The following is a 27,456-nucleotide window of genomic DNA, read 5'->3' as shown; positions in this document are numbered from 1 at the left end:
GAGGTGGTAGGATCCCTTAAGCTCGGGAGGTAGAGGCTGCAGTGAGCTGTGCTCACACCACTACACTCCAGGCTGGGCAACAGAGTGAGACCCTGTTTCAAAAGCAACAACAACAACAAGAAACCCAGAAGCTTTGAGATTCTGCTACAGACTTGTGAAAATTTAGAGTGCTTCCCAAGCTACCTGGCTGTACCCTTTTTTTCAGATCTTGGACTGAATCCTTTAACCCAGGGGTCACCAACCCCAGGGCCAGTACCGGTCCATGGCCTGTTAGGAGCTGGGCTGCACAAGAGGTGAGTGGTAGGTAAGCAAGCGTTACTGCCTGAGCTCTGCCTCCTATCAGATCAGAAGCAGCATTCGATTGTCATAGGAGTGTGAACCCTCTGAACTGCACATGCAAGGGATCTAGGTTGCACGCTCCTTATGAGAGTCTAATGCCTGGTGATCTGAGGTGGAACAGTTTCATCCTGAAACCATCGCCCCCACCACTTCCCTAGTCCATAGAAAAATTGTCTTCCACAAAACCAGTCCCTGGTGCCAAAAAGGTTGGGGACCACAGTTTTAACCTTTTCCTTAGGAGGATTCTGTGAACCATCACAGATGTTGCTCAAGTTTTAAGCTAACCTATGCCTTTTGTTTGTAAGCTTATTTAAGTGTGTCAAGATTCTAGAGCTGCTCTGCCCTATCCTATAGCCACTCATGGCTATTGAAATTTAAATGAATTAAAACTAAATACGATTAAAAATTCAGTTTCTTAGTTCCACTAGCCACATTTGAAGTGCTTAGTAGCCACAGGTGGCTAATGGCTACTGTTTTGGATAGCTAAGATAGAAATAATTTCCATCTCATCACAGAAATTTCTATTTGGACAATGTTGCTTAACAGTATTTGCTATTAAACAAGCATTTCCTGTAATCTTCATGACTGAGACAGGGAAAGAAGACTATATATTGATATTTACCTATATCTCTAGGTATGCCATTGGCTATCATCTTTTTTTTTTTTTTTTTTTTTGAGACAGAGTCTCACTCTGTCACATAGGCTAGAGTGCCAGGGGCGCGATCTTGGCTCACTGCAACCTTCGTCATTGGTTATCATCTATCCTTAAGACAGCTGTGTTTAAAGAGACCACCTATTGAAGCTGGAAACCTCACCTGTTTGAGTTACACTTTACCAATAGTTCCGTGGTCAAAATCTGATTGACAGAACTGACCAGGGGCAGCAAATGAATCAGTTCCTTCTTATGTTGCTGCATAATCTAGCCTCTGCCTAGCTCTGCAACTTCCTCTCCTGCCACTGTCTTCCTTACTTATTATATACATTTGTCAGTTCCCACTACGCCAAGCTCTTTGCTGCCTGAGGCCTGTGCACGTGCTTTTCCCCATCGCATAGAAAGTTCTTTTTCCCTCCCCAACCTCTATGTAGCTGGCTCCTTGTAAAACTTCAGGTCTCAGATAAATGTCACCTCATCAGAGAGGCATTCTCTGACCACCAACTAAGATGGGTCCCCACTTTATACTTTTTAATAGCACACTAATATTTTTACACATAACACTTTGACCATTTGAAATTGCACCTTTACCTGGCAGTTTACTTCTGTATTGACTCTTACCCACTAGAATGTAAGTACCTTGCAGGCAGTGACTATGACTCCTTTTTTTCACTTCTGTACTCCCAGGACTTGGTACAAATTAGACACGAAATATATATTTGTTGAATGAATGAACAATGAATGAATGAGGGAGCCCAAAGTCCCAGCAGCAAGCTAAGATTTGATTTTGTGATCCAAAAAAAAAAGAGTCGATTAATCTATTTTCAATCCCAGCTTTTTTTTCGTGATTCCATTACTTTAAAGAAAAAGCAGCAGCAGGGACGAAAGAAAGAGGAATTCACTAGCAGTGACAACTCTGAGGTCCTGTGGGATAAGTGTCCATCTTATCCCACTCGGTTTAGCTGCCCTCAGAATAACTGGGCTTTTGTTATTTGGAAAGACTAAGGGTCGGTTATCTTTGTTACATCCTCGACTGATGTAGAGAAAATGCAGCTGGGCAGGCCAGATGTTCTACAGTTAGGGCCATTTATGAGGAATTCGCTTTTATTTCATTAAGTATCCTAGTATCTCAGTGATTTAATTTGCTGGTTTTGTGTTGCAGGGAACCCATGGTGGGAAGTTGAAAACATGAGTTTAATAGTTAACTTTTATTGTCATTGCTGAAGGAGGGAATACTTAAAATGACATCATAAATGAGGTTTTAGAACCCTTTGGTGGCCTGATGGGACAGGGTAGGAGCTTAACGTTTTTCTTTAGATGACATGAAAGAATTGCAGCCCAATGTCATGTTAAATAGACTGATCAGTTTGGCACTGTCTGCCATGCTTCCAAGGAGGAAAGGAGCCAGTTTTCCTTAAAGAAAGTTAAGGTTTCTAAACTTTGCCAGGTCATGAGGGAGGGTAGCAAGCCTACAAATTTGGGGGAGAAAGTGAACAGACAGGCTAGGTTTTACCTTGCGGAAATCTGTTGGAATGGAATCCTTTAACCAGCCTCTTATCATGACATTGCCATAAACCCAACCAAAATTGGCCATATATCAGGTTTAATTTTAGGTAGCCGAAATTTATTTCATTTCCCTTTCTTTGCCCATTAAAAAAATCAATTAATAAGTACAATCTTAGTAAAATATATTTAGAAACATGGATATGGAACTAGACATAGATACAGATAAGCAGAGTGACTGTTTTCCTAGTGAGTCATAACTCATTATCTGTACTACCTTGTGTTCCCTAGTCCTTGTATCAGAGGATGCCAAAAGGTTATGCGCAATGAATTAATTTTAGCTTTGTGCCACCAAGCACACATGATACTGTTCCTTTTTCACAGCGGAAAAATGGAGAAGTGTCCATCCAAAGTGGGACATTTGTCTGTGAAAGAGTCCCAGGTGCTTGATCGGCCGTAATTCTCAACAAGTCAAACCTGGCAATATTTACATTGTCTGATCAGCGATAAGCTGGAAACCCAACAAAATAACTGGGTCACATAACATTCACGTATTAATAAGATTTTAATAAAATTTTAAAGCTAACATTTGTTTCATTTAATTTTCCTCACCTTTATTTCTTTCTTCCTGGTTTTGGTCCTTTTTATGAAATTGATTTTCCTCTATTTATTATAAACTGCTTCAAAACTTTTTGGAAAGTAGATGGGATATAAATCAAGCGATAATTTTTAAATAGAAATAAAAATTAACTGGGCATGAAAACCATGTGCTGAGGTGACTTTTTTAAAAAAAAGAAACATGGCAGATACATTTTACAAGATTTACATAATTTTTTTACAATTTACACTATTGTTCAATGAAAATTTGCACAAATTCCAAACGTAAGAAGCCTACCATAATAGATTTCCTAATATTTAGCTTTCTGTCATGGGTAAATAATTTGTGCTTTATAATATAATGTGCCTATACAATCATACATGTTGTTAGGAAATTAGGTTTCTTTTCTCCAAGACCATGACCTACATTACATGCCCAGATCCAGTCTAATTTAGCAATGGAGTATTTCAAAAGTGGTACTTGAGAAAAATATCATACATAGTCTTATATAGGATGACATTTTTAATGCCCCCTGGAGATATCTGAGAACAAAGCTGGAATGTGCCAAAATCTTCAAAGCTTAAAATCATCTGAAGAGAACCTGTTTCACATTTGTATTTCTAAGAAGCTACTTTTATGGCTCTTGAACACATTGCACAGAAATATCTGAAGACATTTATGATATTCCTGTGGCCTTGTCTATCACACCTGCCGTACTTTGAGGCCTCCACATTGCTTCGAAGAAAGCCAGGCACACTCACTAGCTGGATGAGAACTATGAGAAGATCCTAGACATGTTTCCTTCACACTCTTCCCTCCCATCCCTTATTCCCTTAGAGTGTGTCTCCTTATTTGAAATGTTGATACACTTTGAGAAATGTTTCATCCAAATGGTTTCTGCTTCACAATGCAGAACTGTATTATTTGTATAATTTCCCTGTTTATTTCAGAAGTAAGGATGTTATCACTAGCAGACTCATGTGTGTCTCCCTGGTGGTGACAGGGATATTTGGGTAAACGGCTCTTTCTTTAGGGAGAAAGGAGACTCAGGATGGTTGCCCAATAATCCCAGTCTTTGAAGAACTCCTCAGACCTGCATGAAGAGCTGTGAACGGTACTTGAATTCTCTTTCCTTTTAATGTTCAGTGAACAAAGTCATTCTTTTCACTACACTTACTTTTTCTGAGCCTTCTAAGCGGGAACTACAACAACCCACTATGGAAAGAAAATGGGAGGGAGGTGGGAGCCTGATCACATTCTTCCTCCTCAAAGCAGAAAACAAAATACAGTTTGAGGCGCATCTATATAAACAAATGTGGTGATCTCACATCTAAATTTCCACAGAAGAGGGCTCACTAGCTGTGTACCTGAAGTGAAATCAAAGCTTGATCTAATGCCATTTATCAACAACCCAACTTTTCAATACTTTGAAGAATCCAATTTCCTTAGCTGTCCCTGACAGAGGGCCACTGAGTTTATGGGCTAGTACACAAGACAGCAAGTCCTTCCAGTTTCTTAAGCATCCACTCAATCCCTCTCTAAGTAGGTGTAGTTCCACAGAGAGGAAACTCTGGGGAAGGAATTAATCAAAAGTCTCCAGGATATATACTTTTAAGTTTCCTGAAAGTAACATGCTCTCTCTTGCCTCTACTTGGAATACCTTTTCTCCCCTCTCCTTCATGCTCCCATAATACTCTGACCCTTCTTCCAACCTAGCACTCCTCACACTATATTGTTACTGTCAGTTTGTTCATCAAGAACCTTAACCTCTAAACATAAACCCCCAGGGGGCAGGGACCACACTTCTATTGTTTACCATTGTATCTGTACCTATCTGAAAGTGTTTAGCACATCCAAGCCACCTGAGAAATATTTTTTGGATAAATGGGTAGATACATGAGTAAATGAGTGAATGATAAAAGACATCCTGAATGGAGCAATCTGACCCTATTTATTTGGCCCCCCACAACAACAACAACAACAACAACAACAAACACTTTAGTTCTGAGTCTATTCTGGAAACAGTCCTAAATAGAATTAGGATATAATTAAGTCCATGCTGTGAGGGTCTGGAGGAAGAGTCTAACTTGGAGGGTGAGGGAAACATCAAAGGAGATGAGTAGAATTTTATCAGGCAGAGGGTGGAAAGAGGCTAGCCCAAGAAGAAGGAACAGTGTGAGAAGTGATTTGGAGAAAGAGAGCTCTTTAAGGCTTTTAGAGTGAGGCAGTGGGTTCTTTGCCCCAGCACTTTGAGGAGGCACAAGCTTCATGAAAACGAGACTTAGTGGGTAGAATGAGAGAGGACAGAGTGGAGTCTGGAGGTTGGGTATCAGCTTGAGAGTCACTGTTGTTGTCTGTGAGAGGTGGGGGTGGCCTGAACCAGAGGCACAAGTAGGATGGGAAGGAACAGATCAATCTAGATTAGTATTAGAACAACTGGACTTAGGAAATGTGATGGAGAATGCCTGCTGTCGCCCCTACAGCTGTTCCCCCTTCCCTGCCTGGGTACATGCTATTCTACATTTCCCAGCCTCTCTTGCAGTTACATGAGGCCACGTGACTAAGTCCTCGCTGATGGAATATAAGTGGGAGTGACGTGTGCTACCTTCAGGCCAGGGCTTTTAAGAGAGTAGGTTTTCATCCTCCATGCCCTTTTTCCATTTCTGCCGGCTGGTTACAGACTTGACAAAGCCCTCAGGCTGTGGTCCTTAACCTAGTGAGCATCAGAATCACCTGGAAGTTTGTTGAACAACATTCCTGGGCCGTGCTCCTAGAGTTTCTGATTCACTGGGTCTGCAGCGGGACCAGATATGAGCATTTCTAATAAGTTTCCAAGAGATACTGATACTGCTGGTCTTTGGATCACAGTTTGGGAAACACTGCCCTGGGGTATGATGGAACGTAATATTGAAGGAGCACGTGTTTCCAAATGGCTGCATTACAGAGAGCCTCCTTTATGACTGAATACCCTAGCAGTATTGCCTTCAAGCATGAAATAGATTTCTGTTTTGTTAACTCCACCTGTGTTTGGATCTATTTGTCACACCAGCTTAGCCTACCCCAACTAATACAGGAGTTTAGGGAGAGGAAGGATTTGAAGCTGATGCCCGTATTTGTTGCCTGGGTAACAGGAGGGTAGTAGAGCAGGTTTGGATGGAAAGATAATGAATTAATTATCACAGCCTGACCAAGCCCTCCACTCCACAAAGCTTGGAATCTTTGTGAGGTCTTCCCTGATACTTCCAGCCACAAAGAATCTCTCCTTCCTTGGGAACCTCATAGCATTAGTTCATATCTCACTTATTGCATATACCACATTCTTCCTTCCATAACAGTTGTCTGTGTACTTTTCTTTATCCTTGTGTTCCCTCTTGGTAGCAAGACCTTGGCATATTAATCTATTTATTTCCCAGCACAGGACTTGACACATAAAATGTCCTCACGGGGGGGAAAAATACATGTGTGTACATATATAAATGAATAAACATATATAGGATTCTGGATCCAAAGTTTTCAATGCAGTTTTTTTCTTTACACTTCAAAAGTATGGTTTCAGATATTGAATCTAATGTTGCAGATAAGAAGTCTGTTATCAGTCTGGTTTTCTCTCCTTTGGAGGTTATCTATGCATTTTCTTTGGGGAAGCTAATAAGATTTCTTTTATCTTTGATTTTCTTCAGTGGGCTTAGAGGTGATTTTTTTTAAATTTTTCCATTTATTCAGCACATGTTCAATGAGAGCTTTTGGTCTAAAAAGCCTTGTCTTTATTCCATTTTATAAAACTCTCAGCTATTATAACCTTCACTTTCTCTCTATTCTTTCTCTGGACACTTATTAAATGAATATTGCAATTTCTGACTTTATCAGTCCTTTTTCTCAACATCACTTTTATACTTAGTATTTCTTTTTGCCACATTATCAGAGAATTCCTCAGCTCAGTCTTTCGGTTTACTGATCCCTTTCAGTTAGATCTAATTTTCTAATATTTAACCTATCTATTGAAATTATTATTTCAACAATTATATATTTCCTTTTGAAGATATTGACTCTCATGGATATGATTTCTTTTTCTTCTTTCTTTGCTTTCTTTCTTCTTCTTCTTCTTCTTCTTTTTTTTTTAAACAAGCTATCACCCAGGCTGGAGTACAGTGGCCTGATCATAGCTCACTGCAGCCTCGAACTCTTAGGATCAAATGATCCTCCCATCTCAGCCTCCTAAGTAGCTGGGACCACAGGTGCACACCACCATGCCCAGCTAACTTTTTAAAAAGGTTTATGTAGAGATGGGGTCTCAGTATATTGGCCAGGCTGGTCTCGAACTCTTGGCTTTAAACCATCCTTCCACCTTGGCCTCCCGAAGTGCTGGGGTTACAGGGTGAGCCACCATGCCTGACTGATTTTTTAGTTCTCATCTTAACAATACTTTTCAGGTTGTCCCATTAACTTTATTCCTTTGGATATAGACTCTCTGTGTTTTTAAGTTTGTTGCTCCTCCTTCATGGAATTGGGCTTCCACAGATGCTTGGGTGACTTTTAATTGTGGTAACATATATCCATATTAACCCCTTTTTTTTCCTGAGATGGAGTCTTGCTCTGTTTACCAGGCTGGAGTGCAGTGGAGTGATCTCAGCTCACTGCAGCGATCTCAGCTCACTGCAGGTTCCACCTCCTGGGTTCAAGCGAGTCTCCTGCCTCAGCCTCCTGAGTAACTGGGATTACAGGCGCCAACTACCACACCTGGCTAATTTTTGTATTTTTAGTAGAGACAGAGTTTCACCATGTTGGTCAGGCTGGTCTCAAACTCCTGACCTCGTGATCCAGCCGCCTCAACCTCCCAAAGTGCTGGGATTACAGGTATGAGCCAACATGCCCAATATTAACCATTTTCAAGTGTACAGTTCAATGGCATTAAGTATATTCACCATGTTGTGCAACCATCACCACCATCCATCTCCAGAGCTTTTTCATCATCACATACTGAACCTCTGTACCTATTAAACACTAACTCCTCATTTCCCCTCCCTCCAGCCCCTGACATCCACCATTCCATTCACTGTGTCTGTGACTTTGACTCTTCTAGGTACCTCATATAAATGGAATCATGTATTTGTCCTTCTGTGTCTGGCTTATTTCATTAAGCATACTGCCTTCAAGGTTCATCTGAGTTGTAGCATGAGTCAGAATTTCATTCCTTTCCAAGGTTCAGTAATATTCCATTTATATATATACACCACATTTTCTTTATCCATCATCCATCAATAGACGCTTCGGTAGTTTCTGCCTTTTGGCTATTGTGAGAAATGCTATTAGGAACACTGATGTACAAACATCTGTTTGGATCTCTGCCTTCTTTTGGGTGTGTATCCAAGCTTGGGTAATTCTTAGTTGTAAATTAATCTTAGGAGACTCCTGTGCACATCTTGGACTGTGTGGGCGGTAGCATCAGCCTCATGCCATGTGCCCGGCAACTCTAGCTTAGCTCAAGACTCACATTCCCAGCCCCTGCCTGCTTGTGGTTGCCATAGTTTAGTGTAAGGTTTCCTGTCTGCCTCCCTTTCCAGAGAAAAAGAAAGCAGCTCAGTTTTTGATTCAGAGAGTTCCCTTTCTTGTTTTCAAGAATGTTTGTGTATTTATGTTATATAGCATTATAATCATTTCTGGCTTAGTTTTTGGATTGTATCATGTGCTTAATTTGCCAACTTGAAAACAGCAGCATACAGAATGTGTACCAATGAATAAATGAGAACCTGTACGTCATTCACAAATCCAGGAGATACCTAGGTTTTGGCATTATCTTTTGGAGATTGTGGGGGAAGAATGTTTTTCCAGAAAGCTCTTTTTTTCTTTTTTTTAGACAGGGTCTCACTCTATCACTGAAGCTAGAATGCAGTGGTGCGATCATGGCTCTTAGCAGCCTCAACCTGCTGGGCTCAAGCGATCCTCCTACCTCAGCCTCCCAAGTAGCTGGGACTATAGGTGTGAGCCAAGATGCCTGGCTAATTTTTAGTTTTTTGTGGAAATGAAGTCTCACTATGTTGCCCAGGCTGGCAGAAAGCCCTTTCTTCAAACATTCACTCCCCAAAGTTTTTGAGGGACTTCCCATTACCTGTAGTGCTGAGGCCAGTGTACTCAGGGGATGGATTGCTACCAGGGGAAGAGGGAGGTGGCACTTCCACAGATGGGGCAGATTTTGCTGGAGAAAACGATGGCACTGGTGAAGGGGTTGGCGCCGTAGCCTCTGCAGCCTCTGTCAAGATGATCTCTTCTCGGACTTCTGCTGTGGATAGACACGGGAAGTTTTTAGAACCAAATGTAAAGGCAAGTGTCTCTAAGATACTTTAAAAAGTGAAATATTCTTCTAATCTGTGTGATGTCACTCTTGCTTAAAACTTTTCAGTGGTTTCCCATCACCATCATGGCACTCAAGGCAATTTGCATATATACACATGCCCACTTTATTTGTTTGTTTATTTATGTACTTATTTTGAGATGGAGTCTTGCTCTGTCACCCACTCTGGAGTGCGGTGGCACAATCTCGGCTCACTGCAACCTCCGCCTCCTGGGTTCAAGTGATTCTTGTGCCTCAGCCTCCTGAGCAGCTGGGACTACAGGTGTGTACCACCACACCCAGCTAATTTTTTGTATTTTTAGTGGAGATGGGGTTTTGCCATATTGACCAGGCTGGTCTCGAACTCTGGCCTTAAGGGAGCTGCTCACCTTGGCCTCCCAAAGTGCTGGGATTGCAAGTGTGAGCCACCATGCCCAGCCCACATGCCCACTTTAAAGAGGAAAAAGACACGATTGGTTTGATACCACTTGACCTGTTTACCGTAACTAAATTCTTTGAGATACAGAGTTAAAGAAACATAAAGCACAGAAGTAAGGATACAAATAACATTACTAAGTGGTGCAATTCCCAGGAAAATGCTGGCTTACCAGTGCTTCCCTCTCCCTTCATGGCTCGCATGAGCTCATTGGCCCGCTCCTGACAGTGCAGAGATTCTAACAGGTAGAGCACGTAGTCATCAAACATTAAGTGAATTAGGTGAAAAGACCCTGGTGAAAAAAAGGATCAAACAGAAAGTAAGTAGTGCTGTAGGCCTCCTCTGTCTGGTCAGCTGCACAAGTTACACAGTGTTCTAAATGGTCTGCTCAAGAGTCTAATTTTCCACTCACTTATGATCTCGTCATGGTCAGAGGTTGCATTTCTCAGCTGTATCCTCAGCTTAGCCTAGTGGTTGGCAAGGTGAGTGTCATTAACACTTTGTGGCAAGTGAATCTTTTCCTTGCTGAAGTTATATTAGTATGACACCATCAAAAATGGCACCCACCGAGCCACCTCTGAGCTCTCACATACCTACTGGCCTCATCCTCATGTGAGCACCCCTCACTCTGTTCAGCATTTATTAACACAGCGTCTCTCACTTTTATCTCTTCCATCAGCGTATTATTCCCCCAGCTGGACTTTAAGTATGCCCGTGGTGGGGACTTTGCCTTCTATTGCTGTCTACCAATGTACCTGACATAATTCTAGGAGCAAATTTGAAAATTTAAATCTGCAACAAGCTATTTACTTATTTCCCTAAATGTTTTCAAGACCTCATTTAGCACATGGTTCTTAGAAAAGGTAATTCATTGAAGATAGTTGGTCTTTTCAGGTGGCAGTCTTCATTTTTCAATTTAGAGTAGATTATTTTGTAAAAGGGAATGTGAACAGTCATTTCTAAAGACTTTCCTATATGCCAGTCTCTGTGCTCAAAGTCTTATCTTCTCTAATTTAATAACTACAACCATGTTGTAAGGTGGGTATTTTTATTCCTATTTTGTAGGCCAAGCACTTATGCAAGATGACACGATTAATAGATAATACATTATTTCAAAACCAGCTTTTTTTTTGCATGTCATGCTGCTATCGTGCACAGTGGAATGGTGCACCTACGGTAGGAGCTCAATTAATGTCTACTGTAATCAAGGCCTCATAGATCCAGGGTCAGAGAGAGGGGCCAAGCCTTTATCTCCCATCCCATGTTTCCAGGTCCCAATAGGATATCTCCATGTGGATATCCTGCAGTCCCTTTAAATGTCCAAAACTTTTCACCTCTCTCCAAGCTGACCAGTATACTGCTTGTTTTTTTCCCGTTTCCTTCTAGTTTGCTTTTTTAGAGACTTTTTTTTTTTTTTTGAGATGGAGTTTCACTCCCTTGCCTGGGCTGGAGTGCATTGGCACTATCTTGACTCACTGCAGCCTCTGCCTCCCGGGTTCAAGCAATTTTCCTGCCTCAGCCTCCCTAGTAGCTGTGATGATAGGCACGGACCACCACACCTGGCTAAGTTTTGTATTTTTAGTAGAGGTGGGTTTCGCCATGTTGGCCAGGCTGGTCTAAAACTCCTGACCTCAGGTGATCCACCTACCTCGGCCTCCCAAAGTGCTGGGATTACAAGCATGAGCCACCGCGCCCGGCCTTTTAGAGACTTTATGAGACACTCTGGCATTTTTTTTTTTGTCATTCTATCTTCGTCATGATCATTACCACCACCATTATTATCATCATCATATCTACTGTTTATTGAGCGTTTACTCTGTCCCAAAAACTCTGCTAAGCACTGAACGTATGTTTCTTTCTTACAACAAACTGTAAGGTAGGTGGTATTATCCTCCCTTACCAATGAGGAAATGAGTCTCTTCATTAGTGATCAAGTAGGGATTTGCCTCAGTTTGGTCTGGCTCCATAATCTGTTCCCATTCCCCTATAAGTCATTTAGTTCAATATCTTCATAGCACAGATGGGAAAATAAGGCCGAGATGGCATAAGTGACTTGGCCCCTAGAGGGGCCACTTGAGTTGGGAACTAGGTCTCTCCAAGTCTCGGAAATAAGGTGGTGGAGGCTAGTTGGGGGCTTTTGGAGCACTCCTTGGTGAAATTTATTTATTTTCTCCTTAACTGCACCTAGCTTCTGTATACATCCACACCCTTCATCTCGGATCAGTTAATTCTTTTGGTCTAGAAAGGCTAGAGAGGAAAATCCCTGGCTTAACTGTAAGGCCACTAGATGCCCAGCAGGTCATGAACATGACCCTCTGTCTCTAGAACCTGCCACAAACTCCTGTCCTTGTTCCCACAGAGCTCAAGGCCAAGGTCCACTGTCCTGCACCTCCTTCACATCCTTCTTCCATCTCCAGTACTATGTCGGTTTTTCAACCCCATTTGGAATTCAGCAAAGTCCAGGTTCTGCTCAGTCATTGTGAGATGCAGTCTCTAAAACTAAACTTTCCATCAGTTTCCCTGAAATGGGATCCTGTGAGCCACTGAGGAGGAACAGCACCGTGTGGGTAATTATACGGGCTGTGGATTAAACTGCCCAGGTTGAGATCCTAGCTCTGCCACTTAGTATCTGAGACTTTAGATGAGTTCCTTTACCCTCCCTAATGCTTATAAATACTGAAAACAAAATCCGACATTTATTGACTGCTGACTCTGTGGCAGCCACTGTGTAAACCACCGGAGATTTATTTTGGCATTGAATCCTCATCACAACCATGTGAGGTAAGTTACACTTTCCTTTTACAAAGGAGGAAAGTGAGGCTTAGGGAGTTAAAGTAGCTGTCTAATGTCACACAGTCATTAAGTGGCAGAACCAAGACTTGAACCCCGGACTGTCTTGACTCTGAAGTTGCTCTTCAATCATTATGCACTACAGCTCTCTAAAAGGACAGTAAAATGTACATTATAGAAGTACTAAAATGAGGGAAAGTATCTATTAGATGCTTAATAATTGGTAACTATTGTTATTATTGCTGAGGTCCCTTTTGCTACTATGTTCTAAGATCCCATGACACGACTGTTGTGTTCATAGAGTCAAAGAAGTCAAAAGATAGCATCAAATAAGGAAAGGGTCTCCAAAATGAAGAAATTATTTGCTGGGATGTTGATCTGAAGTCAACATGGATAGAAAGAGAGAATTGTACTATGAAATAATGAATTAACATGGAAAGCTTAGATGATAAAAATCCAAGCTAGTCGTTTTAGGATGAACAAACATTTTCATTTTATTCCATCCTCCCGTTTTATAAGACAAGGAGACAAAGATCTGATGAGGTGAAGAAACTTGCCTAAGATTACTCTTAGAAAACATCGGAGCTGAACTTGGAAGCTGGTACTTTAGGGAAAGTGCGGATTTGACATGGGGCTTCAAGCTGTCTTCATTAATGCCTCTGATCAGTTACCGGTTAGTCTGTTAATTTTCCATTGTAAATTTTAATCCTTGAAACAACAAGAGTTTGTAGAGCTACTGCTACTTGCTAACCATTGTGCTAAGCGCTTTGACTACAAAGGAGCCATAAAGCTCAGTCTCAGACTCCACAGAAGCTAAGTCTTCTTAGTAAGCAGAAATTAATCATTAAGATTATTGGGCAGTAAACAGTTCAGTGCCAGGGTGTCACAGCAATGAGGATAGTGCAAATCGATGAAGACAGGAAACATGAAAAGGAAATACAGAAAGACTGATGAGAGAGACAGACATCAAAAACAAGAGGGGAGAGGCAGTTATAGCGAACATCCGGCTTTATTTATCTCCTTAGCATTTCTCACCATCTAAGTTAAATACTATATCCTGTATTTAACTTAATTATTATTGCATGCCTCCTCCACTAGATTGTAAGCTCCATCTTGCAGGGATTTTTCTGTCTTGACCAATGCTTTATACCCAGTGACCACGACAGTGCCAGGCACACAACAGAGACTCAATGGATATGTGTTAGATGAATGAATCAAATAGACAAGCATTGACTACTTCCATATGCACTGCACTAAGTAAGCTCTTAACTTGTCAACAACACTGCAAAGAAGGTATTATCTTCAGTTAATACATGAGGAAATGAAGGCTCAGAGGGCTTGAATAACTTGCTTAAAGTCACAGAGCTAGGGAGCAGCAGAGCCTGTTACAGAAAAAGGCATTAGGATAGAGACAAAAGGAGATTTTATTTTGTTATTGTTATATGGTAATATAGTTAATTGCATTTGGTAGAATCAAAGCATTTCATTTCTCATGAAAAATATCCATCATAGAAAAATATAGAGAATTCTAAAATGAACACCAGTGTAATCACCACCAATTTTTGTTAGAATTATTTCCAGGTACCTTTTAGTTTCTATTGCTATTATGAATTGTGTGTGTGTGTGTTTTAAGTTATATTTAAGTTATATAGTGAAATTAAGAATGCCAATGATTTTATAAAAACTGAATTCAGGGCCAGGCGTGGTGGCTCACGCCTGTAATCCCAGCACTTTGGGAGGCCGCAGCGGGCAGATCACAAGGTCAGGAGTTTGAGACCAGCCTGGCCAACATGTTGAAAAGATACAAAAAATTAGCCGGCTGTGGTGGCGCATGCCTGTAATCCCAGCTACTTGGGAAGCTGAGGCAGGAGAATCGCTTGAACCCAGGAGGCAGAGGTTGCAGTGAGCTGAGGTCATGCCATTGCACTCCAGCCTGGCCGACAGGGCAAGACTCTGTCTCCAAAAAAAAAAAAAAAAAACTACTTTCAGTAACTTGACTGAATTCTTATTGGTTCTATTAGTTTGTGGATTCTTTTTTGCCAGCAATCATGACATCTATAAATAAAGACAGTTTTGTGTTTTCCTTTCTAATTCTTGTGTTTCATTTTCTTTTTTTAAGGCATTGGCTAGGACCTCCAGTACATATTTATCAGACATCATATTAGAAGGCATTCCTGTCTTTTCATAATAGCAATGGGAAATTTTCTAACATTTCGCCATTCAGTGTGATGTTTGCTGCAGAATTCTAGATGCCCTTTAAGATATTAAATTCCCTTCTATTCCTAGTTTGCTAAAAGGTTTTTTTAAAACCATACTTGAGAGCTGAATATATTAAATGCTTTTTTTCTCTGTATCTATAATGATGATTATATGATTCTTCTCTTTTTATTAATATAGTATGTTAATTAGTAATTTTTCCTTTTAGGATTTTTGGCATAGTCTAATACTGATTTTAAAAATTTTGCCACTAACTTTGATCTGCTAGTGTTTTACTTAGAATTTTTTTCACCTATGAAAAAAATACGTGTAGGCGGGTATGGTGACTCACACTTGTAATACCAGCACTTTGGGAGGCCGAGGTGGGTGGATCACTTGAGGTCAGGAGTTCCTGACCAACCTGGCCAACATGGTGAAACCCCATCTCTACTAAAAATACAAAAATTAGCTGGGCGTGGTAGTACATGCCTGTAATCCCAGCTGCTCAGGAGGCTGAGGCATGAGAATCGCTTGAACCTGGGAGGGGGAGGTTGCAGTGAGCCTACATTTCACCACTGCACTCCAACCTAGATAACAGAGTGAGACTTTGTCTCAAAAAAAAAAAAGTGTGGTTGAGTCATAATTTTCTTTTCCTCTGCTTTTCTTGCCAGATTTTGATATTGAGATTATGTTAGCTTTGTAAAATGAGTTGTATATTTCTTTATTTTGAATGTAATTTAAAAACCAAAAACTAATTTGTATATTTGTTTTAAAAAGTTAAAAATAAGTTCTAGGTAAAAATATAACACGGAGTAATGAGAAGAGAATCTTCAAGGAACAGTTAAAGCATGCTAAGGTCTTTGTCTTTTTTAGGAATACTAAGTAACTTTTGACTTCGTTGGAGAAATTCATAGTTTGGATTTAATAAATGTTTAGCATATATGTTAATCAATTAAGGTATCATTACTAAAAGAATACAATCATTTCCTTATTTTATGGGGGCAACCATTTTATTGAAGGAAATGAGGTGGGCAAAGCAGCACTGAGGACAATGAGATCAGACATCCTAGGCTGGACCAGGATGTCCTAAGCTTTGCAGTCACTGAGAACAGATTTTCTTCTTTTTTTTTTTTTTTTGAGATGGAGTCTTGCTCTGTTGCCCAAACTGGAGTGCAGTGGCATGATCTTGGCTTACTGCAACCTCTGCCTCCTAGGATCAAGCAATTCTCCTGCCTCAGCCTCCCGAGTAGCTGGGATTACAGTGCGTGCCACCATGCCTGGCTAATTTTTGTATTTTTAGTAGAGACAGGGTTTCACCATGTTGGTCAGGCTGGTCTTGAACTCCTGACCTCGTGATCTGCCCGCCTCGGCCTCCCAAAGTACTAGTACTATAGGCGTGAGCCACCTCGCCCGGCCTCTTCTTTTATTCTCTGAAATATTTATTTTCATGTTTATTTTCATAAACTAAAGATTTTATATTTTTTATAACTTTCTTATAAGTTTAGTTAAACTATAAAAACATTTATGCCTGATGTTTTTTGAAGGAAGAGACTTACTCCTTTATTGTGATTATCATTTGGTCTTTATTTCTACCATCCTATTTTGTGCTTTCATTTACCATCCATTTTCTATGCTGCTTTTATCTTCTCAATTCTTCTTTTCCATTTAATGTTTTATCTCTTAAGTTTTCATATTCTTCCATTTTCTTCTATAATCATGATTGTATTCTTTTAGTAATGATACCTTAATTTGTTAACATATATGCTAAGCATTTATTAAATCCAAACTATAAATTTCTCCAACAAAGCCTAAAGTTACTTAGTATTCCTAAAGAAGACAAAGACCTTAGCATGCTTCAACTGTTCCTTGAAGATTCTCTTCTCATTACTCCATGTTGTATTTTTACCTAGAACTTATTTTTAACTTTTTAAAACACATATATAGTTTTTAGTTTTTAAATTACATTCAATAGTTAATTAAATATGTTTACATATTTTTACATTTCTCTCATCTTAAAACAGGGTCCCTAAATTCTTTGATGTGCCCTCTGTTAAGAACTGGGGTCTGGCCGGGCGCAGTGGCTCAAGCCTGTAATCCCAGCACTTTGAGAGGCCGAGATGGGCGGATCACGAGGTCAGGAGATCGAGACCATCCTGGCGAACACAGTGAAACCCCGTCTCTACTAAGAAATACAAAAAATAGCCGGGCGAGATGGCGGGCGCCTGTAGTCCCAGCTACTCGGGAGGCTGAGGCCGGAGAATGGCGTGAACCCGGGAGGCGGAGCTTGCAGTGAGCTGAGATCCGGCCACTGCACTCCAGCCTGGGCTACAGAGCGAGACTCCGTCTCAAAAAAAAAAAAAAAAAAAGAACTGGGGTCTGTGCACCTCCTTGAGCCATGATAGGCTTGGGACTGCCTTTGACCAATGGAGTATGAGGGAAGTTACACTGTATCTAAGACTGGATCATAAAAGCAAAGTGACTTCACATTTGGGGCACTTGCATGTGGAACCCCAAGCTGGCACATGATCCTGACTTGCAAAATTCATAAGCATAATAAAATGGTTGTCTTAAAGCCATTAAGCCTGGGTAATTTATTACACAGCAACGGCAACAATAACTAGAACTTTGTTGTTTCTTGTATTCTAGACCTCAGCTATGGCTTTATTTTTCTTCTCGCTCAGGCTGGAGTTCAATGACGTAACCTTGGCTCACTGCAACCTCTGCCCGCCTGAGTTCAAGTGATTCTCCTGCCTCAGCCTCCCAAGTAGCTGGGTTTATAGGCACCTGCCACCACACCCAGCTAATTTTTGCATTTTTAGTAGAGACGGGGTTTTGCCATGTTGCCAGGCTGGTCTCAAACTCCTGACCTCAGGTAATCCACCTCCCAAAGTGCCAGGATTACAGGTGTGAGCCACCGTGCCCAGCCGAAATGCATCCTTTACTAGTTTTTTTTGTTGTTTTTTTAAGTGAAGATCTGTGGGTGCCAAATTCTGTCTTTGTATAACTGAGTATGTCTTTATTTTGCCCTCACTCTTCAATAATAGTTGACAGTTCTTTGTTCTCAACACTTAAAAGATATTACTCCATTGTCTTCTGGCATCTCTTACTACTCATGACAGTCTAATAATTATTCTTATCTCTCATAGCTTTAAAATTTTTAATCTTAATCCATAGATTTTTAAAAAATATTAATAATATCATCAATGTGGATTAAACAAATGTTTCTAACTCTATTGTGGCATGCATCTGAGCCCAGAGTATTTGCCTTAATTGTGATAATCAAAAAGGAATGGGCTTTGTAGTCAGGGAGATTTGATTTTCAAACAGAATTCTGACATTTGCTGCATTGATCTTGTGCAAGGAAATTCTCCAAGCTCCCTTCTCACGTCTTTAGAAAAGTATCCATTATTACCTACATTGCAGAGTTAATGCAATAATTCAATGACAGTATGTGCCTCCAAAATATTTCTTATAATAGTCGTCATTATCTTGTCTTTGCTTCATTCGTATCTCCAATCTTAAGCAAATCCTTCAAGTTCTACCTCAGCTTCCTCGTCTGTCATATTGAGGGCAGTAATTCAGACCTCACAGGGTTGTGTGAGAAGTAATTGAGAAAATGTAATGTCTAAAGTATATCCGGCCCTCAATAAATGTTGCTGTGTTGTTATTATTAATTTTCTTTTACCCAAAGAAAGGTAAATGAGGTGGTGGCAGTGTAGCATGTCAGGAAAAACTCCAGCTTTAGCATGGGAATGATTGTGGGTTGAATTCAATCTGCCACTTCTCTGAGTCCACACGCAAGTCCTCTCTTCTCTGGGTTTTTACTTCCACTCCTGACTACAGGGAAAGCAATTCCTGTATCCTAGTGCTTGGTGGGGACCTGAATGACATTGCGAACATTCAGGTCCTGCAATTTAGCAGATTCTGCCTAAAAGGGAGCCAGGCCAGGCCATCTAAGCATAGAGAAGCAGTTGGGAAGGCTTGGTCGTGGCTACTTGTTCTGGGAGCCACTCCCTGACACATGCCCACATGGTCTCCCCGGCCCTGCCCAAGTGAGTGAGCTTTGATGCTAGGTCAGACAACAGGTGTGTAAAAAAGTGAAACCGTGGAAGTGTTGTGCAAGTGTGCCATCAGCTGTGCCCACACCCAGGCTGCTTTTTAAACTGACTTATGCTGGAGTGCTTCCGGGAACTATTATTACCTTCCAGATGTTCGTAACAGTGAACTAAGCAGGCATTTGGTGAAAACCCAGAATGAAAGGGTAAAGGCGCTAGCACCGACTTGAGATCTAGGTACTCTAGGAACTGAAATCAGATCAGTCGACTAAAAAGATGGTGTTTTTTTAAAAACAAAACTTTGATTTGCTCAGTTCCATTAGGACTAAAAGTTTGCCTGATAGCCTACCTTTGCTCACTAATTTTGCTAAAAACACTGCTTGCAGCAAAGAAAGAAAGTCTGGCTACTTTAGTTCACAGCATAGGTTCTTTCAGTGAAAAAGAATTAAGGAGAAGAGAGTGAAAAGGAATTAAGGAGAAGAAAGGAGTCAACTACCTTTGAAAGAGGCTGTTCTGGGAAGAGGTGATAGAGTCCCCTACGGGATCATTGTGATATTCCACACGATCATTGTAATGGTCAGCCTGTTACGCTGACACACAAACCCTGTAGCCATTCACAGCAACAAGGACCATGTGGGAGTTATAAGATATATAGAGCTAGCCCCTGTGGCTGGGGGAGGGGACCAGGGAACAGAGGGCTCTTTTTCCTAATTAGCTGTTTTCATACAGGGAACACATGACCCAAACACAACCACCAACTGGGTCTTTGACATATACAGGCAGAAAGGGGGAGCTGGGCTTTTGTCTGCCGCAAACTCTTTTAACTTGCCTGTCACCCCAAGCTGCAAAACTCAACAATGAGTCAGATGAGCTGGGCCGCCATTTCAGATAGTTTGCTAAATGGACTTGGAGACAGGTATTATTTCAACCCACTCAGGGTTGAAAAATACTGTAAAACTGAGACTGGGTTAATATCTCTTTTTTTCCTTTTCTAAGTGATTTGTGATCATCTTTTTTTGCCATTTGCCTGAGTTTCCAGTATATCTATCCCAAAATAGTGTGTGGTTCAAAAAGAAACACATTTCAAAGAACCATATTTCTTAGTAATAAATTCAACCCATTCATAAAGCCTAATCATTCTCCTGTTCAAACTTTCTTTTTTACATTGACTGTTAGTAAGCACAGATGCATTTCCAAGAATATTGCAAGGGAATTACTTTCCCTGTCTAATGAAAGGCACCTGCTAGCACACGTGGTCAGTTTAAAAATCAGCAAATTGAAGAATAAAGGATAAAGCATGGAGAGGATGCTCACTGTGTGGATGTGGATATGTGTGTATTTGTGTGTCATATTGTTGATTCTCTGACTTGGAAGCAATGAAAAAAATCTCAAATATTTTCCAACAGTTCACTTAAGGGAAAACAGTTCTGCATGAATGATTTCTCCAGAGCTAGAGGTAACATGTGCTAACACTAACTGTGCTGAACTGGAAGTCATCAAAATGCCGTGCCTGATGCCACTGCCCAGGTAGCAGTCAGCGGAGCATTTCCATATACAGCTCAAAGAGAATTTCCATCTGTAGCCATGGTGCAGGCAGGTTCAGAGAAATCTCCAATGCTGAGATTAAAGAAATCCACAACAAAACGCTTCTCCAAGTGGGTAAACACAGTCTTTCATGGACAGGGCTGTTTAGAAAAAATACTGCCTTCTTTGTTTTCCCACATATTTACTTCGTTGTATAGCACAACTGGAAAATGGTGACAAGACCATAAAAAGCTAGATGGAAAAGTGTCAAATTAAACCCACAGCAAAACCCAGAGCTGATTGGCTTAATTGGAGATAATGAGAAACAAAACCACAACCCTTACTTGCAAAGCAAAATAGAGAACTGAAGCAATTACCCAGAAAATTTACCAATGCTCCTTTGCTGAAATGCCTAGAAAATTGAAACCAAAATGTTTTGGGATTTCAAATGTCTGGATAATGCCCAAAAGTCCCATCTCACTTTGCCAGTGATGATCTGGACTCGGTACATATTCCTTTCTTTCTGGTGAAAAGTAGAAAACTGTCCTACAATGTAGCGTAACATTCACCCCGATTCAGTAATCAGGTTGCTGCCCGCAGAGACTATTATCAGTACCTTTGGGCAGAGAGTTCAAGCCGTGTTTTACTAGAAAGCAGCAGATGAAGACTTGAGGTGGGGATGTCTCCTATCTCCTGGAGGTGATGAAGACTTAAAGGGTCAGTGAAACAAAAGGGAAAGTGAATGCAAATGACCTCTTTTAGGGATTAGACTAGAGTACAATTTTAAATAAAACTTAAGGTCATCTGCCCATAGCTAGAGTATGGTCAATCAAGACATTTGCAAGTGTTCAAACTCAGAGGTTTCTTCACATGCTCAGTCTTGGGAAGTGCACAAATACGGGATTCTATGAAATCGTGCTGTGGAAGCAGCAATCACTGAGGACATCTAGGCATGGAGAGCACAGCCACTGCAATTTATTCCTCTTTAAGCTCAGATAATACTATCTGTGGGCAAAACCACTCATTTTCAGATTGATACTCCACCTTTAGCACGTAACGCCATCTCTCTCCCTGAAAGTCCTAACAATGTCATGTCTCCCCAGAACAGATGTGTTTCAGGGTGATGACGTTGCAGAAACAGCAAGTTAGGCTGTGGTAGACTCAATGCACGGAGCCCAGAGAAAAAGGTGTTTGGAGATGGGGAGGGCTGGGGTGGCTTTACCGAAGCTGGGGGCGCTGTGCAGGGTCATATCCCGGATCACCCTCGTGCCAAAACAGGACCACATCAAGAGGAACTGCTGGGCCACCTTCTTCAAGGACCCTTGTCTCTTGGCAGCCACCTACAAGAAAATGAATGGCTTTAATAGTGGTCAACTTGACCTTTCATTTATTACTGTCTCTTTGAAAAATAAGGCCAGTTGCAGTGGCTCACGCCTGTAATCCCAGCACTTTGGGAGGCTGAGATGGGCGGATGATCTCTTGAGCCTAGGAGTTTGAGACCAGCCTGGGCAACATGGCAAAACTCCATCTCTACAAAAAATACAAAACTTAGCTGGGAATGGTGGCACACCCCTGTAGTCCCAGCTACTCAGGAGGCTGAGGTGGGAGGATCACATGAGCCTGGGGAGGTCAAGGCTGCAGTGAGCTAACTGCACTCCAGCCTGGGCAACAAAGTGAGACCCTGTCTCAAAAATAAATAAATACATACATACATACATACATACAGAAAAATGACAGGAAGGCTTATGGTCTTCAAAGTCATTGCTATGGAGCAATGGTTTTTGTTTTGTTTGTAGCAGCAAAAATACTGTAAAAAAATGAAATCTTATGCCAAGACTCAGTGTATACCGCAGATAAAAGAGATGCTGACCTGGTTGAATCAGGGATGGAAGACTCAAGAGTCCTGCCTTGTGCCCCCTTCACCTCCTGGGGCCTCTCCTCAAAACCCTGTTCAGACAGCTCACCATGGGGCTTTGTGTTAGCCAAGTTCACAGTAGGCGGTGGTGGGCTGCAGGACCCAAGGCTGCCCCCTCAGCGCTGGTTTACCAACCTTCACAACACAGCGGTCAACCATGGTATCCAGCCACTCAATGTAGGACTCGATGGGAGACTGTTCCTCCAAGAGGTGGTCAAACTCCTGATATACTGTCAAACAAAGGAGAACCCCACACGCGTCACTGCAGTTGTATTTAACAAGGGCTATGTCTTAAAAGAACAGGGGAACAAAACTTTGAATAAAGTAAAACTTTAAATAAATAAAACTCTAAGGTCTTAGCAGAGCATTCAAGACTTTATAAAACATGCCCCAACTTACCTTTCCAAGATCATCTTCCATGCCTGTGAACACATTAAACTGTGGCTATCCCATATTACTTGCCATTCCCCCAGCAAGCCCTGCTTTTTTCATAGCCTTAGTCTGTTTTTTCAGGCCATTCCCACTACTTGGTTCCTCATGGCCCAGCTGAAACGGCCCTGGTATGAAATCCCTTTAACCTTCCATGCCCCTTGCCAGCAGAACTGATAACCCCTCCTTTTCACTCACATAGCACTTTAGTATCGGTTTTCTACCTTTATTATATGACTAATGGCACTGGCATAATTGGATGGGCATGTGTGTCTCCCTGCTAGTTCTTCGTCTGGTATCTTTATTAGCTGGTGCATTATCTGTGACATAGTTGTTACCCAACAAATTCTTGCTTGAATTAATGGGTGAGGCATTGCTGCTCTCTTGCTCTCTGCCCAGGGTAGGGCACATTCGATAATTCAAATGTTTCTGGACCACAACTATATCAGGCAGGTAGCTTAAGCAGCCTCTCTGTGTGGCATGTAGTAGTTGCTTAATAGATACTTGTTGAGTAAGTGCAACAGTCTCTGCTGCTCATTTACCTCATTGGAGAGATAATCCTACCACTTTACAACCTGTCTTCATCTTAATTTGGATAACTGAATCTGGAAGTGCTTTTTAATCAATGAAGTGCTCTAGAAAATAGAAACATGGCTCTGGTGATCTCTAGTTTGAAGCATCTCTTTTCATCACATTTTTGTGTTTCTGTATGCAGAGATCAATAAATCAAACCACAATTCAAGATCCATACGTTTCGTTCATTTTCACTTGAGCAGTTTTTGTTCTCTCATTTTAAAGGACTGGCCACTTTGCTCTATTTTACTTAGTAGATGCTTGCTACAAGAAGTAAGATTCTGAGACCAGAGGGTCATAGCACTAGAATGCTCAAATGTTTGTTGACTGAACGGATGAACAACCCAAGGAGGTAGGTACCATTATTATCCTCCATTTTACAAGTGAAGAAACAGAGACAAAGAAAGATGAGTAATTTTCCAAAGGTTGTTCTTTCACAGCTAGTGAATTGCAGAGACAAGATTCAATCACAGCCTGACTCAAGTGCTTGCCTCCTAACCACTTCACTATGCTAATACTAGACTGTGTACCAAGCAGGTGGTACAGATAGTCTCATTTAATCCTTTCACATTAGCCCCATTTTACAGAAATGAAAGCCAAGGTCAGAGTGCACTGGAGCCAAGATTTGAATCAAGGTCTTTTGGGCATCCCAGCCCCATGCTGTGTCAGAGCTGTGTAAGAGCAAGGTTTGAACCACGGTCTGTTGGGCATCCCAGCCCCGGGGATCCCAGTCAATGGAACTTGGACATGGGGCTGGGATGCCCAACAGACCTTGGGCAGTTACAATGATAACTCATTCTAATCAGCTTGCTTAAGTACTAATGTGCACTTTTAAAATCTAAGGTAAGCTGAGCATTGCTGGCCGAGATCTGTATCACAGAGGTGATGGTAACCGCCCCCAGGCAAGAGTTTGCAGATTTGTCAGCTCGCTGTGAGGAAAGAAGAGCGCTGCACACAGTTGTCCCAGCCCTGCTCAAGATGACCTTTGGTCCAACTCCGTGTGTGTTTAGGGACTTCCCAGCTGTCTGCTTGGGAGGTACAGGGTTGACACACATGTGCTGGACTGCCTTGAGGCTTGGTACCCTACCTCAATTCCCCCTTCACAGCACTGCATTACATGGCACTGTTCTCTTTGGTAAGATGCAACACATCTGTAAATACATGTTTGAGGTCTGATTTACCATTAACTGTAAACTCCATGTTGGTAAGGGTTGTGTCCATCTTATTCGCTGCCCTCTGGCCAGCATCTAATACAGTACCTGACTTAGGACAGGCATTCAGTAAGGACTAGCTGGGTTGAACTGAACCACAGCATTTATGTCCCCAGAAGAAGAATGCAGTCACAGCTTTAAAGGACACCATTCTGCCCTGGACCTAAGGAAACTTGAAGAGAAAGCCACAGAGGTTCTTTCTTGAGAGAGGCAGCAGTGACCTCCACAGTGCTCCAGCAAAGGCTCAGAGCCTGGTCCCTTAAGCAAGCAATGCTGATTGTATTTTTCCCCATGTGTCTGGTTCACATTTTCCTCCCTCATGAAAGGTGCTGAGGCGGGAAGAGAACTGAGTCTAACACTACTAGGAAGATTCGCAGAGCTAAGAACTAGGTTCACTCTGGGTTTCCACTCATCTCTTTGGTATTCCATGAACCTTGCTGGACACCTGCTCTGTGCCTGGCCCATTGGGAGTTCCTAGGGACACAATGATCAGAGATACCCCCAGTGCTATTAGGGTATGCAGGGCCATGCTTTCTGTTGATGTTCCATCCAGGGGACAGGAAAAAGCAGAACAGGAAGCATGATTGTAAACACTTGGAAAGATCCTGGAACCTCTGAAACTCACCCACATTTCCCTTTTTTTTTTTTTTGTCTCCCCTGCACATGAATACATGAGCAGCATTAAGGCCTGGTGGTGAAGCTGAGACTAGATGTGAGACCAGACTTGGGTTCAGCTCTATTGCTTAGTGGCTGCGTGACCTTGAGTTAGGTTCACCAACTCTCTAAGCCTGAGTTTTCTGATCTGTAAAGTGGGGGTGATAAGAGTGTCTTCCTCATGGGCTTGATGTGGAGATTCAATGGGACCACACATGTGTTGGATCTGACACAGGAGCTGGCTTAGAGCAGGCAGTCAATAAGCTGAATTATTATTTTAGTGATGATCTCTAAAATTCTTAACATGGGAAAAGTGGGCTGGGGGCAGCTGTGAAGGAAGAAGTAATAGCCTGAGTAAGCTTTGGGCTAAGTCAGGAAAGAAGTCCTGGGGAAGGTCCACATGTTCAGACATTTCAACTATTCCATTTGCTTTTGAAAAGGGCTTATTGGGAAAGAGATCTCTAATAGGACCCTCTTAGGGAACTTTATTTGTTTAAAGGCACCTCAAGTTTAAACTGGGTAGCTGAATGAAGAGTTCCCTCAAGACAGCGGTGCAGAAGGCATATACTAAGAAATCTGAAGGGGCTTGGGGCTTTCAGAAAGACCCCTCTTGGTGGGGCAGCCTCTCTGCAGCTCCCCAGGCAATGTCACTTTTGGGATCCTGGGCCTCACCACCCCATTGAGAACATGGGAGTGCATGCTCTTAACGCCTTTCTGAGACCTGATGGGAGGAGTGTCCCCTCACGTTTCCTGACCTCATGTTCTCTAATTATGGAGGTAGCCTGTAGACACTGATGGATCCAGGGTCATTGGGCTCAGGGGATGCCCTGGGCAGTCAGCTGGGATGGGCGTCTGAGGAACAGCAGGGATGTGCTAACAATGATGATGTTCTCTGGCCCTCTCATATTGCTTTAGTACTAAGAACAAACATCCTGCCGACATGGGGTTAATATTTGGAGCAGTATACCTGCAGTCTGCATGGTGGAAATCTTTGTTCGCCGGGACATGAACATATATTCACAGAAGTAAAACTGAAAACGCCATCCGCCTGCTTCTCAAACATTTAACGTGATTGAAAGGTTCACCTGCCAATAAGTGGACTGACCCTCAAATGAAAAATAGGCAGCATATCCAGCTGACCCCAGACTGACATACACTGAGATAGGCAATAAGCTTTTGTTCTCATATTTAATGCCACCTCCATGGAACCAGGGCTGGCATTCAGGTCACACGTGGGGCCCTTTGCATGACATTGTGTGCTGCCCAATTGCACCAGAACCCTCTTTACCCAGCAGTGCTGACACATGTCCTCTTAAGTCAATTAGCCCTTCCTTCTGGACCGACTCATTTAAAAGGAACAATGAGGAAGAAGAGATGCTGGGAAGAAGGACAGGGTGGGGATGCCACTTCAGTATTTACTAAGATACTTTTTCTTTCTTTCTTTTAAAAACAAAAACAGGACAACAATCCCTGGTGGGACAGCTTACATTGGATGATGAGTTTCCGATGTTCATCGCGAGAGTCTTCCATGGTGTAAAGGGTTTGCTTGGTGATGCTGTTTAGGTCCACATTCCTCCAGTCTTCCAGCATTTGGAACGTGATGTCTGCACTGTGGATCACTGTTCGAGATGCCTGTAATCCAATCCAGTCAACTCATTAGCTCATGGGTTGTTAAAACCCCTTCACTGTATTTCCTTTTATGCCTTGTTAATGCATCTGCTTATGGTATTTTGCAAACTACCTTGAAATTCTGAGAAATTCAATTTCAGGAAAGCACCAGAAGACTCCATAACTCAGAAGATGCAGACACTGTTTTCTCCTGTGGCTCTTTCCACACATGTCTTTTTCTCTACAAGCAACTACCAGGGTGGGCTGGGCCAGACCAAACCCTGCTGATTCCAGTCCCTTTGGTCTTGACCCCATGGAACAATGGGATGAAGCCCAGAGATCTGTCAGCTTTCTGAGGTAAGCCTGTGGGATGGGAGCTCTGTGCCGAATAATCCTTGTATCTCTAGTCCCTGAGAAGCTACAGGCCGGGATTTAGAAGTGTTCTTGCTACCCCAGGGCCTAACTTAATCCCAGATATCTCAAAGTGTATATTTTTCATATAAATACATTCTGAAACAGTTTATGCTCTTGTTTTCCATTTTTGCTTTTTTAAATGTAACTATAATGATTAAAACATATATGAATAATTAGGTTGGGGGAAAAGGGAAACTATACCACCATACATCTCAGTAGTTTGTTAGTGGA

At 41.8% G+C, this 27,456-nt stretch overlaps 1 protein-coding gene and 1 long non-coding RNA gene across 6 annotated transcripts in view; one reads left to right on the top strand and one right to left on the bottom strand.

Moving 5' to 3' along the window:
- RFX4 (regulatory factor X4) overlaps nt 1–27,456 on the bottom strand; it is a 179,214-nt gene that overhangs the window by 19,090 nt on the left and 132,668 nt on the right. For 4 of the 5 annotated variants that reach the window (XM_003907089.3, XM_003907090.3, XM_009181595.2 and 1 more), the window contains 5 exons: nt 26,691–26,835; nt 22,472–22,566; nt 21,644–21,761; nt 10,029–10,148; nt 9,199–9,369 (listed from right to left, as the gene is read on the bottom strand). In XM_003907089.3, coding sequence (XP_003907138.1) covers nt 9,199–9,369; nt 10,029–10,148; nt 21,644–21,761; nt 22,472–22,566; nt 26,691–26,835 — 649 coding nt within the window. The remainder of the gene's footprint in view (nt 1–9,198; nt 9,370–10,028; nt 10,149–21,643; nt 21,762–22,471; nt 22,567–26,690; nt 26,836–27,456) is intronic. The other variant, XM_009181593.2, reaches the window with a different exon arrangement.
- LOC116268925 lies at nt 34–27,332 on the top strand. The gene is made up of 2 exons (XR_004176185.1): nt 34–293; nt 26,663–27,332. It is a non-coding gene; the product is annotated as an uncharacterized LOC116268925 (long non-coding RNA).

This window comes from Papio anubis, chromosome 9, assembly GCF_008728515.1.
Source record: "Papio anubis isolate 15944 chromosome 9, Panubis1.0, whole genome shotgun sequence".
In the NCBI taxonomy this organism is placed as follows: Eukaryota; Metazoa; Chordata; class Mammalia; order Primates; family Cercopithecidae; genus Papio; species Papio anubis.
The sequence above is the reverse complement of the archived record's forward strand: the minus strand, read 5'-3'. Positions and strand labels throughout refer to the sequence as shown.